This window comes from Oratosquilla oratoria, chromosome 10 (assembly GCF_046742065.1).
Source record: "Oratosquilla oratoria isolate Oo_2021 chromosome 10, ASM4674206v1, whole genome shotgun sequence".
In the NCBI taxonomy this organism is placed as follows: domain Eukaryota; kingdom Metazoa; phylum Arthropoda; class Malacostraca; order Stomatopoda; family Squillidae; genus Oratosquilla; species Oratosquilla oratoria.
In genome coordinates, this window is record NC_134786.1 from 60,827,545 (window position 1) to 60,843,085 (window position 15,541).

At 38.2% G+C, this 15,541-nt stretch overlaps 1 protein-coding gene across 1 annotated transcript in view; it reads left to right on the forward strand.

Annotated features, from left to right (window-relative positions):
* Positions 1-14,719, forward strand: part of LOC143029260 (uncharacterized) — a 60,253-nt gene extending 45,534 nt beyond the window's left edge. Inside the window, exons 2-3 of the mRNA XM_076191954.1 lie at positions 10,871-11,073; positions 11,849-14,719. Of these exons, the coding sequence (XP_076048069.1) occupies positions 10,871-11,073; positions 11,849-12,024 (379 nt within the window). The 3' untranslated portion in view covers positions 12,025-14,719. The remainder of the gene's footprint in view (positions 1-10,870; positions 11,074-11,848) is intronic.
* Positions 14,720-15,541: the final 822 nt, after the last annotated feature.

The window sequence follows — 15,541 nt, forward strand, 5'->3', positions numbered from 1 at the left end:
ATGCAATTTGAATGAACGTATAACCCGCATTTCAATTATCTAATGTAGGCCCAGACAGAAAAAAATTTCGGCTGTAATATTCTAAAGTAGTGCAACAACATTTCTGCAATAAAAACACGAATCATACATAAAAATATCTGGAGCTGAATAATAAGCGGTACCGAAAAAGTATTTGGAAATGACCCTAATATTTAGTTTCACTTTTGTGATATCACACGCTAAATGGTTTGAATAAAACGAAATTACTTTTCCCTCATATGTGGCAAAAGGGAATTATTTTTTTCTGTACCTGTTAGCACTTTGGCGGGTTGTCGCCAGTCTATTTCATTCATATTTGCGGAACCCGAGGATAACACTTCACAGAACGGAAAGGGTTAAAGGGGAAGAGGAGGGAAACTGGGCCGTGGACGCAACAGATTGTGTTTGGTCGCTGGTCCTCAGTTGGCCTCTGTGTTGCGGGGGCGGTCCACGTCAACTTTATTCTTCTAGGCAGAGTGATAGAGTGATAGTTGTTCCCCTTCCCAGCCCTTCACCAATATATCTCTCTTTCTCTTCGTCTCCTCCATTACACTTTCTACTTTCCATTTTTCGCCTCCCCCCAACCCTCGAGTCTTCCACCCCTTTCTCCCATCCCCTAACTTTAATTCACTTTTCCCAATCTCTTCTCTTATTTATTTATCTATTCATTTATTCATAGTTACCTCAATACAACCGTTGTGGTTTTCTCCTGCTTTCCGCCATGACTTCCATGACTGCACTATGATGTTGCTCTTTCTGTTAGGACGTGATATGGAAATTGTTCTCTTCAACATAGGAGGATCGGCAAATGGGTTTTAAATATGGAATGGATGTGCGTTTCAACTCGGCCACTCCGGTACCAAATTATCTTCACCATGTATTACGGATACATTAGGGTCAGTTTCCATTGTCTGGGTAACAAAAATCTCAGATACAGATAAGTAATGCAATAAAAAAAACTTGCTCCAACTCTCCTATTTTCTTATTTTACATTTAGATTTTCTGTATTCATTTTACCAAGAGTTTACCTCCGAGTCTAACGAATGTGGGAGTTGTGACGACATCGCCCAAGTTGTTTTTGAGGAATGATACACTTCGAGGACTACGATACTTTCATGCTGTACTGTTGATATTCTCCGTTTCGTGTGGCATCTGTCATACTCCACTTTTTCATCCAAATGTGCTGCACAACACTTGTAATATTGCGTGAATGCAAACTGACCACAAATTCTTTTAGTCTAATATCTAATGTACAAAACGCATTTCAGTACACCCTGTGTACATAAACATAAATGATAGAATTTAAAAACAAATAAATAGATGGGAGTAATTCAAGTAAATAAGGAATGGATGAAAAATATAAGTCTTGCATTCACCAATACCACAAAATTATTTGTAAAAGTGAGTTGCTTGAAGACTCGATTGCACAACTTCAATGGCGATTACTGGAAGCTGTAGAATTTTAATGTGTTCCATTCACACCAATACCATAATATACGTGTCGTATTTGTGTCTGTATTTTGTTTGCGTGCAGTGTTGCCAGTAAATGCGACTTACTGAACATATATACCGCATGTATGGCAAAAGACGATTTGATTCTAACTCCTCATCACCTTTAGTACACGGCCTCGCCGGGATGGCTGTCAAGGGGAATTTTGATGTGGAAATGGTCTGAAGCTGGGGGATAAAGATCTCGGAGCAAGTAAACAAAACATCTGAAAAAGTAAAAGGGGAGCGGGAGGCGACACTCAGTCAGTCTTATTATATGAGAACAGGAGGATTGTTGTTATGTAAAATTGAATGGTTATCCTAACGTACGTCGACTTTAAATGTGGCGCAAACAGGACGCGGTTCGTTGGCTGTAATCGTTTTGAAATTATTACATTCTAGTTTAACACCGTACTGTTTTCATCCGTTCCATGCCTTATGAACATATACAAAAATATATATAAGAAAATAATATAAGAAGCTTCATTTGAATGAAAGGGATACTATCTCCCATTTTTGTTTTGTACGGTATGTAATATGTTTCTTAGATTTGAAAAGGGGTACAGAGAACTCTAGCATCAAACAAATGCACGTTATTTCAAACGAGAGAAGGGAGGGGGACGAAGCGTTTAAATTTGCAATCGACAGATTCATTTTCGTCGATTGATTAATCGGCTGCAAAGTACATTCTTCTATTTCACTTTCATATTTCTGATATTCTGTATTCTTAATTGTTTCTTTTGATGAGGCACACTTTTTTTAATAAAGAAAAGTAGAGGTATTCCTTCCAGCACAACACTATTCATGGAAAGTCGTATAGAAGATGAGGCAGGTAACCCTGACAAAAGAAGGCTTTTGGTCGGGTTTGTATAGAATTCCTGAATAGTGGAAGGTTTTAGTTTGCATTCTGAGCAGGAAAAGGGTGCCCCACCCCACCAACCCCCCTTGCCTGCGTTGACGCTACTTGGCGAGTGGGGGTTGTGGGAGGCGGGCGGGCGCCCCATGCTGCAACTGACCTACATTTGAACATTCAAATATGTCGACGACGCAATCAGATGCTCCACGCATCTGCATATCCCGTGGGATCTCTACAGATCGGCAGTAGTCGTAGTATGTGACACCTGCTTCAGAGTATGCAGCTTTATGGAATCACAGAAGCGCACGTGTCGGTTCAAAGAATATAAAATGCGTCGGATATTCTGGTCTCCTTTCTTCACATACTGCTTTACTATTCTCTTGGTTCTTCGTTCTCACTGCTCGCTCATAATCTTGTGTAAGATTTCTTCAATCTATAGTATACCTTTACAATAATTTAAAAAATACTAACAGCTACATACGTATTTCCCAAACTATGAACCTCCTACCCTTCTCAGTGCCCCACTATCCTTCCCGCCAATTTATCACGGTCGTTAGATTCCTTCCCTTCATAACTTAAAGAAAGGCTAGCATGCTCTTGCTTATTATCCAAATCATTAATCAAACCTAATTTCCTCTGCTCTAAACATCCTTTTCACCACCTTGCCACCTTATTCTGCAGTTCAAGAGGTGTCGTATTGTATATTCGATGCGGATACCCGGTTGATCTACTGGTCGCTGCTCCTCACCTCGCCACGACCCCCCAGCACCAACGCCGCGTCACGCAAGCCCTTACTTCCTCTTGAACCTTCCCCCTTTAATTTACCTCTCTCTACCACTTCTGTATAGTTTCTCTTACTTTTTGGCAATCCCTTTTCACCGCTTCTGTACCTATCCCACTTCTCTCATGCGTTGATCCACATCTCATACTAACGTCTCAAGATGGACGCTTGTGTAAGATTTTCTCAAAATCACACACACACACACACACACACACACACACACACACACACACACACACACACACACACACACACACACACACACACACACACACACACACACACACACACAAATCTTCGTCTAAGGTTTTGTGCCCCCAACTATGACCACTAACCGAAAACTTGTGTGAGCTAGTAAATGCCAAACTATTTTGTGTTAAAGGTCAGATATCAACAGATATACCATTCGCTAAAAATCATCGTATTGCTCGAAAAAGTACTTTTTAAAAGCATACAAATAAAGTTTTTACCTATTACAGAAGAATTTATTCAGAAATTTCACTTTTAATTGCGCCTCGCATACCACTTTTCCGAAGTCTAGTTATTCAGAATAACAATATTGTTTGTTTGGCAACTGTGACGTCACGAACGCGGAATTCCCCGAACCTTTCCCGAAGCGCACGGGCGGAATGTTTTAAAGGTCAGATATCAAGACTTCAATAACTTTTTGTATTTACAGTTTAATGTACATAAAAAAACATACTGACAGTATTCTATATAATTCCACCATCTACATCTTATCAAATTTGGCAAAAAACAGTTTTGTCTTCATTTCATTGCGTCGTCTGCTATTCGAAACATTCCGCCCATGCGCTTCGGGAAAGGTTCGGGGAATTCCGCGTTCGTGACGTCACAGTTGCCAAACAAACAATATTGTTATTCTGAATATCTAGACTTCGGAAAAGTGGTATGCGAGGTGCAATTAAAAGTGAATTTTCTGAATAAATTCTTCTGTAATAGGTAAAAACTTTATTTGTATGCTTTTAAAAAGTACTTTTTCGATGATTTTTAGTGAATGGTATATCTGTTGATATCTGACCTTTAAGTGATCTCCAGGAATCTCAAGAACAAAAACCATAAGCATGTGTTACACGAGAATATAGGCTGAGAGCAAGTGGCCCAGTGGATAATGTACAGTAGACCGATCTAAAATTATGAACTAATACGAAACTAGGTTTGATCGACTTATAGATGGAAGAAAAGAGGCGGGAATTCGCAAGCAAAGCTCTTTTTCTGTACACTACAATGAAATGCACTTCACTACAGCTCACTACAGTAAACTACAGGTACACTAATACACTACAGTATACTACAGGAAAATACATGCGCGCGCGCACGCACAAGCACGCACACATACTCTTCCATATACTGTAGATGCATAAATACTTGGAATAGCTTAAAAGATAATATAACCTAAGTTGGAACAATACATAGATTCAAATCTGAATATGAAAATTGGAAATCAAATATTTAGATTAAGTTCGAACCTTACATGGGTTTGATGCCCCTTACCTGTATACTACAATTTGGTAAATACATGCATACGCATACACGCTTACATGCTTTTGTATGGACTTGTATATGTTCACACATACATGCATTTGCATGCGCTTGCTCACGTACACACATGTATGCAAGCACACGTACATACAAGCGCGATTCGTAGTTCCCAGCTACCACTACGGAGGTCCGGGTTCGAATCCCGCCAAGGGGTGAAATAATTTCAGTATCGCTGCGCTGCGATTCGTTACCCCAACTCTCGTGGGCGGGGAGTCGGGTGTGTGCGTGCGTGTAAGATCACAGTATTACCCATAGATCGGTCATATATGAGCTCTGAGCTCTCTTTCGGGAGGGAAATAGCTGTCGATCACGAGTCCAACACGTGATCCAAGACCATGGTGAATCACATACATGCACACACTCATATACAGACACACGCACGCACACACACGCGCATACAATTACGCGCAAACACGCACTCACACACGTATACACACACAGTGCAAGTGCGCGCGCGCGCACACACACACACACACACACACACACACACACACACGTATACACACACAGTGCAAGTGCGCGCGCGCGCACGCACACACACACACACACACACACACACAAACACACACAATGTACGCGCTCACACACGCACACACGTGCACACATACACACACAACATTACCCATAGATCGGACAATATGTGAACTAATTTTTCTTCCGGGAGGATAATAGCAATCGATTACTGGTCCAGCACGTGGTCCATGACCGTGGTGAATCACTCACGCACGCACGCGCACGCATAGTTTCCATTATATTCTCTGTAGATATTAATGTATGAGTGAAGAGTTATAGTTTAATTTTTCTTGAGTTTGCCTTTGTTTCACGCAGATATTCAATGTGATATTTGTTTGATTTTTACTGAATATGTTTTGTTTGTTAAGATAACGATATTACTATTAGTACCATGTGGTGCCTTGATCAGCGTCGACGTTGAATGGCGTCGTATTACAGACGTATAGACACACACACACACACACACACACACACACACACACGCACACACACACATACACATGCATGCACGCACACCCAAACACACGCTCCAACTCATTCGGTCCCTTGATATTGCTGTCGCTGGAGTCAGACGACCTACGTTTTCGTATCTTTCCTGCAATTCATAAGTCTTTTCGCCATTCCCTCCGGCTGGCCCGGCTCCACTATCACAGGAAACCACTATCACTACTCGTGCATACATTTGTAGGTTGAGCACCGTTTTCTCCATCTCCCCGTCGTTTTTTTTTTCTGTGTAAATGAAAACCAATTTTCTCGCTTTATTTCTTTGTCGTAACCCATCACACTGATCTACCGATTGATTGCTCTTATTTCTATATATTTCCTGATCTCAGTCATTACCCCCCCCCCCACCCGTGTCGATAATTTCACTCAGCGTTTTTATGCTTAATCAGTACTGCATTGTAATCGATCACGGGCATTTTCCATCGCTTTCTGTTCTCGTCACTCTCCGCACTCTTCCTTGCGTTTGTTGAGAAAGAAGAGGTGTGTGTGTGTGGGCAATGAATGGGTCTTCTCATAAAGGGGAAGAGGCCATACGATACGTGCATACAGTCTTTTACAGACTTCCAATCCAACCAGATGCATTGGATTGAAATGTTATTTGTGCAATTGTTCCCCGTTTGCGGATCATCATTGTATTCAAAACCTTTACTTTCTGCAAAGAGTTGAAATCCAATGCAGTTCAATTAATCTAACGTGTACGTAGATAATGTATATATATATATATATATATATATATATATATATATATATATATATACATGTATACACACACACACACACATATATATATGTATATGTATATATATATACATGTACCTATGTACATGAATATACTCAACTTATACACACACATATACATGTTTATATATTCCTCCCAGTTTGTTTCTTCAGTACATAGGTAAATGGATAAACGGATAAATAAACAGAAATACTCAAGCAGGAAAAACTTGTTTTCCTAAAATTGTTTCTGCCTTTTCTGTGTGATTCATTTCTCGACTCTCTCCTACCAACTGGAATTCAAGTGCCACATAGTCACGTTTCCTGAAAGGACTCACGTACTTCAAAGATTCAGTGACATCAAGTATCGGGTTTAATCTTGCTGGGGGATGTCTTACTCGCGTCACGTCTTTAACCCATTGTGTCATTGTATTTCCGTTGCGTTACCACCTGCTTCCATTTCTCCCGATTTATCTCCGTGTCGTTATCGTCGTTTATGTCGTCATTACCTTTCCCTTGGACCAATATCGCCATTGTCGTCTTTGGCTTTGTTGACACCGTCGTCGTCGTCTGTGCTGTTGTCGTTCTTGTAATCATTGCTTCAACCACACTCTGGGTAATCACTTGCTTGGAGAGCCAAAGGTAGCGTGGACGAGCATATGCATCTACGTAGTGATATAAATAGATGTACATTAATATTCACACACGCGTACAAGTGCACCTTTTCCACTTCTCTTGCTCTATCGAGAGGGAACACAAGGACGCTATGGTGAGGTTACCAAAAAGAATTATTGTATTCAATAACTTTACTTTCTGCAAAGAGGTAAATTCAATGCAATTAAATTAATCTAACGTTTATGTAATGTTTGACTCGAATATCACGTGACCAAATCACGAAGAGACAAAACCAAAACTCTAACTCTTGGTCACTGATGGAACCTGAACCTGAGGGAAAAAGAGACCGCTATTTGAACTTGGGGCACCGTCGCTGAGGTTGCCAGCAGCAGTTTGATCCCAGCAGATTTTGTCTTTTGGATACGCGCGCGCGCGCGATGTGTGTGTGTGTATGTGATTCACCTTGGTCTTTGGATCACGGGTTGGACTCGTGATCGAGAGCTATTTCCCTCCCGGAAGAGAGCTTGTATGACCGATCTATGGGTAATGGTGTGTGTGTGTGTGTGTGTGTGTGTGTGTGTGTGAGAGAGAGAGAGAAAAGAGAGGGAGAATGTGTGTGTGTGTGTGTGTGTGTGTGTGTGTGTGTGTGTGTCTTTGTGTTTGTGAGAAATAGAGGAAGAAATAATGAAAACTTATGTGTGTTTGTGTATATGGTGCGCGTGTGTTTGTGCGTGTGTGTATATTTACTTCATTATGAATACCTCTTTCCAATGTAGAGGAAGGAGCAACATTTGTAACACTGTTTTTCCAGGTCTCATAATCTTCCTTCGAATTCGATTATATTTTTTATCTTGGCTACATAATCTTCTAGGATGGGTATTAACCACATGTAGTGTACAGAAAATGCCAAACACTCTTTGAATCCTATAGTTTGCTCCCAATTTCTCATACTTAGCTTAAAATTCAGGCGCGCGCATGCGTGTGTTCGTATGTTTGTGTGCCAGTGTAGTGGGTGAAGAAGACTTACCTGAATAGACAGGACACGAGGTTAAGAAGCGATGAAGAATGTGACCTGTCTTAACCTCTTTCGTTCTGTTGGGTTTTTGTTCAATTGCTATTCTAGTTATGTGTGATTCCATCGGTTGGAAAGGAGTTGAAGTTAAATTTACTAATCCTTTTCTTTCATGCTAATCGTCGACAGTGTTATTTTTATTTCTAGTCTATACGATAAAGAGAAAAATTGTCAGGAACACTGGAGTATGGTAAGAAGTATGTAACTATTTATTCGGTAGATCACAGAAGGAAAATGAAATAAAGGTGAAATTTTAAACGTCCCCTCCCCCCCAAAAAAAAAGGGAAAAAGAAAAAATAGTATATGATAATTTTAAGAGAATTACTCACACACCCCGAAAAAAGAGAATATTATGACTTTTTTTTCAGTGAAATACGCAACAATTTATGTTTTAGGCAAAGCATCACTGATAAAGTGTATGCATAATTAACATATTGAAGCTTCAAGATCAATATCTGGAGATACAATAGGATTACTGCGGCTATATGCTGAGGTATAGTACCCTTTTTTGACACAAAAATATCTTAGTGTATTCCTCAATAGGAAATAAATCGATAACAAAAGAAAAAAAATAAAAGGAAAAAATAACTAATGTTAATATGAAATAGTTAAAAAAAATAATAGTGTCAATAGGAATAAATCAATTATAGAAGAAAAAATAAATAAAGTGAGATATAACGGAGAATTCCTCACTGAAGAAATCTCCACATTCTACCTTTGAGTGAATACTTAAAAAGACCTCCCGTATAGTACTAGCGCAAGAAGCCTTACTGCACAAAGTATCTTATGAAAGAAAACATTTCGTCGGCTTTTATGCAAATCGTCGTTAATGTTTACCTACATGAAGCTCAAACGCCAACCCGTGCATGTAACAAAGGAAGTCGACAACGTCTAGTAATTCGTTTTATTATTATTATTATTATCATTATTATTATTATTGTTATTACTATTATTATTATTATCAATGTTATTATCATTATTGTTTTTATCATCATCGTCATTATTATTATTGTTATTATTATCATTATTATTATCATTATTGTTATTATTAGTTATTATCATTATTATTATTATTATTGTTATTATTATTATTATCATCATCATTATCAATATTATTATCATTATCATTTTGTTGAATACGTGATATATTTACTAGAATTGTTGATGGGATCACTCCATCGATGCACATAACACTTGATGTAATATAAAATCACGAGGAAAATATTGGACATATACTACTGTTTTCACAGCATTAATATTATTATAACTTTTGCCAATTACGTGATATATTTTCCTGTGTAGTATCTACCTTACAGATAGGTAATTTTCTTGAACTGAACATGCATCACGTGATAAAAGATCAATCAGATTGAGGTTGCTCATGACTGATGACGTCATCAGAAGCTTGCGGAATTCACTTCTTCCTATTAATTTACTTATTCATTCATTCATTTATTTTTGATTTTTTAAAGCCTGTCTCCGTTTTCTTCGACCGACGAGTGAAAAATGGTGAGACATTACCTTTTGCTTACGCGCAATTCGGTCTACATGTAAGAAGTGAAATGTATCGCAAACATCCCTAAGACTTTGTATTGTGATAGCTGCTGCACCAAATTCTTATAATTCATTTATTTATTTATTCATTGGTTCATTTGTTTGTTCACTTAGTGATTCGTTTATCAGACTTATCGGGCCGAAATGTCTGTCGTTGTATCGCATTGTACCTTCCCTAGACCACAATGACTTCCTTACGTTCCTCCCGGATCTTCTTAATTATTTGTAGATATTTTTTTTTTAGATAAGTGTACCACAACCATGTATTTAATAGAATTGTAACAATCGAAATGGCGTACTAATAAAGACTTCTTCGCTCTCACATTGTGTTTTCTTTTGATAGACTCAAGTATAACCCACCCTACGAACCTATTCATGGCTGCCGTGTCGAATTCCAAACACGTAAGGATTTTATCGTGTCAGACGACAACCGACGACTTTATTCAGCGTGGAAGAACCTCTGGACCTGAGTAGGAATCATTGGTCTGTGTGTGTTTGTGAAGAGACAATTTTCCTTATCTTGGTCATGACTTGATGAAAATCTGTTTCTTCTTTGCCCATTTTTCTTAACTTGTTATAATATCTCAACAGCTTTCCTTAGGTCGATTATGTTTTGATTATAATATCCTCCAGGGAATCTGGTTTATAGTGAGCTCATTGTCATCCTCGAGCTGTATGCTAGGACCGATAGGTCATGTGGGGATTAGCAAGACGCTATCAGGGACTTTTTAACCTTCATGCTATCATGGCAAAGTCCAACGTGGCAAGCAGGAACGTAAATTAATCCTATTCCTGCAGCCCATTTCTGCTGTGGGACAGGAAGATATATGAATAGATAAATCAATAGATAAATGACATCACTTAACGCTGGTTGCCAGAATTCCCTCCTCTTTTACCTCGCCACAGAATCCTCTTTCCCTTTACTATCACGATCTCGCTGGCCGAGCTGGTTAGAGCGTCTCCACCTGTGACGGAGGTCGAGGTGAAGTTAGGTCGAATCCTGCCGCCAGCGAGTTGGACCAAGGTCATTGTTCATTTAACTCCACACAACAAAGTCCTCTGTAAGGGACACCGTTCTGGCCTCCTGAAAGGGTGAATTTCGAGACGTGAAGCCAAATCAATACGATCTGGTTACCGCATGACGATTCCCCGAGGTTGTTCTTCAATCTTAACCCCCTTCTTTTACTTCCAGACGCAACTGGGAACTCCTGGAAGAGGAAGGCACCTGGGAGAAATGGTCGTACAAGGTGATTTCATACGAGGGGATGTTGGGAGAATCCATCCTTGGGTTGAACGTGAACCACGGACTCATCACGGTGGAACCCATCAATCCACCGGACCACTACTACATACAGTGCGTCTTCGACACCAAATCCTTTCGAGGCCTCGTGACAGGTTGGTCCACGTCCGTCCCTTCTCTGTCGTCAACCAGTGATTTTTTGGAAATAACGATGATGTGTGTAGATGACAAAAATATACGAATGATATGGTTTATCTAACGTCATAGACTGCACTGAAAACACACACACACACACACAAACACACACATATGTCCCATACCTTCTATTGTACACTTATCAAACAACATCTAATCCAAACATCATACTAACACTAAGACGCATCTATCATGTTTTATATGTTCATACCTTATATATTTGTATAGTGCACAATCACTTCAGCATCATAATATGTATAGGTAATCGGTTCTTATGTACCATCTATGTTGATCCCTCTTACCTTAATATGTGTATTTTCAGCCTTCGGCTGCCATGTTTTCAATAAACCGTTTATCATTATTATTATTATCATTACACACACACACACACACACACACACACACACACACACACACACACACACACACACACACACCTACACCCCCCATATATATATATATATATATATATATATATATATATATATATATATATATATATATATATATATATATATATATATATATATATATATATATTTACATACATGTTATGTTTGTATTTTGTCCTTTACACTGTTAACGAACGTAACCGTGTACATCGATTAGCATACGAGCCAACATGCATCCGCTCCACATACATGATGGCGACGCCATAAGATATTCAGTTTATATTGTCATTGTTACATAATCTTTCGTATGTTTTTTTTTACATTCGGTTTGGCCTTCCCACAGTGAACAACTGGAGCAAGATGAACTTCCGGAGGGTAGAACAGGACGGCCAGAAGGGGACACTTTACGAGGAGAAAGTCGGGATGGATTGTCCTCTGATCTTTTCGCCCCTCTGCATCTACGAGACTGACATTCAGAGAGCCGCCTTCCTGGAGAACCTCCAGAACTGGTTCGAGTGACGAAAGGAGCTTCTGAGGACATAGAAACATAAGAATGGAGGAGATGACAAGGGGCCATAAGGCCTAGACTAGGCAGTTCCATGTCCCTTACCACCTGTTATACCTGTCCATAAAGTTATCTCATCTTCTCTTAAAACGACCAACTGTTTCAGCGGTCATTACGTTGTGACTCGTTCTTTTCCATTCGATAACCATTCTTTTGGTAAACCAGCTCTTACCTATTTCTTTTTTAAATAAGCTAAGCTTTGTTTAGATCTGAGACATTAAGTTAGGGTGCACAGTTAGGGTGTGTGCCAAGAAGTGCTCAGTAACTGTACACACACATACACATACACACACACACAGAGCGAAAGAGCCAGATAAACGTGACGTCATGTCGCATGACCTGAAGCTCAAGACTATTGAGAGTTATTCCTTAATAATTTCGGTATACTCATTGTGAACCAAAATTTGGTCCAACCAGAGGTACATAATCTCGAGAATTTGTACAAGGGAGCCCTAAATATATGTGGGATAAAAGGAAAGGTTGTAACAAGGGTATTAACTGGTTTTTACAATGGGCATCTCTTCTGTCTATCATGCACGGCCACCACAAACAGTTGCCCCTCACTGGTACTCTAAATGTTTGCATATTTTTACATTCAGGGTCAACATTTCTGATCAATTGTCTTACTTGGCTTCGTCACTTCATTACATTCCCGCTGTGCGTGCGTGTGTGTGTGCGTGCTGATCTCTCTCTCTCTCTCTCTCTTTCTCTCTCGCTCTCTCTCTCTCTCTTTCTCTCTCTCTCTCTCTCTCTCTCTCTCTCTCTCTCTCTATATATATATATATATATATATATATATATATATATACACACGTGTGTGTGTGTGTATGATAGATACTTAATGCATATCACTAGGTGCTACTTAGAATCAAAGCCTCGCCAAATTATTACATTTACTTGCTTGTGGTTGCTCGATTAGATGCAAAGACAATTTTATTTTTACTCCTGTAATATAGTGAGAAGATATCTCAATTGATATTAATAACACTGGTCAACAAAGTAACAAATATGGTTATTTTCGTATTTTGTGAAATGCGGTAGCTTCTGTTTTAATGTATCATTTTAGGTGAATGAGTCAACAGGATGCTAAAGAAACATTATTAGATTTGTTGGGAGATTCGAACCGTGACCTGTTCTTTTTCAATTTGTCGACTTTTTTTTTTTTTTTTTTTTTTTGCAAATGCTGCGTGAATGTCTCATCCACCACTGTAACTCCAAGAACATTTTAATCAAAAAAATTCTGCTGCACATGCGGTGACTTGATGTTCAAATCGCAAAAAAAAAAAAAAAAAAGTTATTTCATACCGCTCAATAAAAATGCTATGCTTTTGTTGGAAATTGGGTGACTGAGAATGAAAATGAGTCGCCGCCATATTTGTTGTCTCACATGTATTGGTCGTCTCACAGGATTGTTGCAAAAGATACCTTATTATTTTCGTCAGTTCTTTAGTTTAGACAAAACTGGCCATGGATCCCTATATCTAACGAATAAATTCACAAGAACCTTTAATGTAGAAATCAAGGAGAATATTTTTGTAGGACCGCAGATCAGGAAACTATTCCGAAATTATTTTTTTATGAAATTAGAAAATAAGAACGATGCATGACTGACAGGGAAGATTTGCTGGGAAAGCACAAATTATAGATCTATTTTGAACTTTCATGAGATCTATGGACGTCATATAGAGCTCTTAAGTGCAATATGAAAGTATTTTTTTACATGGATTTTTCTTATTCTTGAAAATCTTTGAGTATTTAATGATTAACAAAGCAAAAAGAAGAAGAAGAAGAAAAAAAGCATCGCCAGATAATTTTGCACATGGTGCCAAGAAAATTGAGCTTTTATATATTTCTACATTTTAAAGTTAAGGTTTTAGTGTAATACTAACCTTTTTATGAATGACTAATATTCTCATACATTTATTTTAACATTTAATTACTTTATCACTTCAAAATCATTCCTGACAGAAAAAAATCTAGAAATATATTTTAAATCGTATATTTTAGTTCGTAGGACAAAAAAAATTATAACATTTTGTTGACCAGTGTACTTGTGTAGCCTGGAACTTCCATTGCCATAAATAAAGACTTAGATTTAAGTTAGACAATTCCTCTAAATCACAAATTGTGTTAGATTCAGGGACTTAGTACTGTTAAGATATAGAAAACATTTATTAGTTTAAGATTTATATCAGTAGCTATTAAAGCTCATACGAAAAGAATTCTTCGTACAAAACTGCTTTTAAACGTGTAAGTAAGAATTCCTCACTGGGATAAAAGACATAGTATTTAAGCGTATAAAGCAAGATTGTAGTTGATGTCATCATGTGGTAGATGACCGAAGGGAAAGGTTATCATCAAGCTGAAAGGTCATAGGATCGACTGAAGCGACATCTACATCCGGGTTCTTAGTTCGTATCCAGTGCCTCAGGGCGGATATTTTCCGGAACTGTCACAGTTGAAGCTGCAGTTACGTCATGTCGTCGATGTCTCGCGGCGGGAATACCGTCCATGACAATTATATCTTTATATTTCAGATTTCTACGTGTTGGTGAGATCTATGTTTTTAAAGAGATGTTTGTATCTTTATACATTGTATCCTTATGTTAGTTAAAGAGCAGAATACAGATACTTTAGTTATCTAATAAATATCTTTTATTTTCTCCTGTGTCGCCTTTTCTGTGTCGCTTCAAACAACCATGCGAAAGGAAAATAATAAAAAAAGGATGGATTGTCTATACTAACACCACCTTTGTTTTCATATATCGCATACTATAAACATTTGATACTAAATCATTCAAAGAACCATAAGATAAAAGTGTTGGGAATATCTTGTGTTGTTTAACACAACTGAAATATAGACTCCGTTGACGATATATTGAACGTTCTAGAAGAGAGTTGAGACAAACCATAAGCCTCCGTCTTGGGGGTGATTATTTCCTTGTGGCTGTATTCACCTCCATCTTTAACTTTATAAACAAACGTGAACTCCAATGAAGCTTAAGGTGACAATAGATATGTATTTTTTCAGAAAAATACAATCGCTAAAGTAACATTATAACCTCTGAAACGAGTTTGGAGTGGAATGGGTTTTTCTGAGTGTGCTAAATTTGATACATTTAAGTATTTTATTCTGGACAACTTCTACGATTTTATTAATCTTGGAGAAACATGTTTACTGGTATATTTGTAAGCAAGGGAATATTAATCAACAAGAATAGATGCTTGATTAGTTCACCTTTGATCTTCCAAGTATGTCCTTATATAATTGTCGACATTCTTTAATTAACCATTCCATCATAGTCGTTGTTGCCATGTTTTATTAATTTCTGAGGCAAACTCTAATTAAGTGACAAACGATTTCTCAAATTACAAAATTTGATCCTGTAGGTTTCGGACAAAAGTTCATATGTATTTAGGATTTCATCTTTGACATTATCATGGTTACTCTGAGCAGTTAAGGTTATGTAA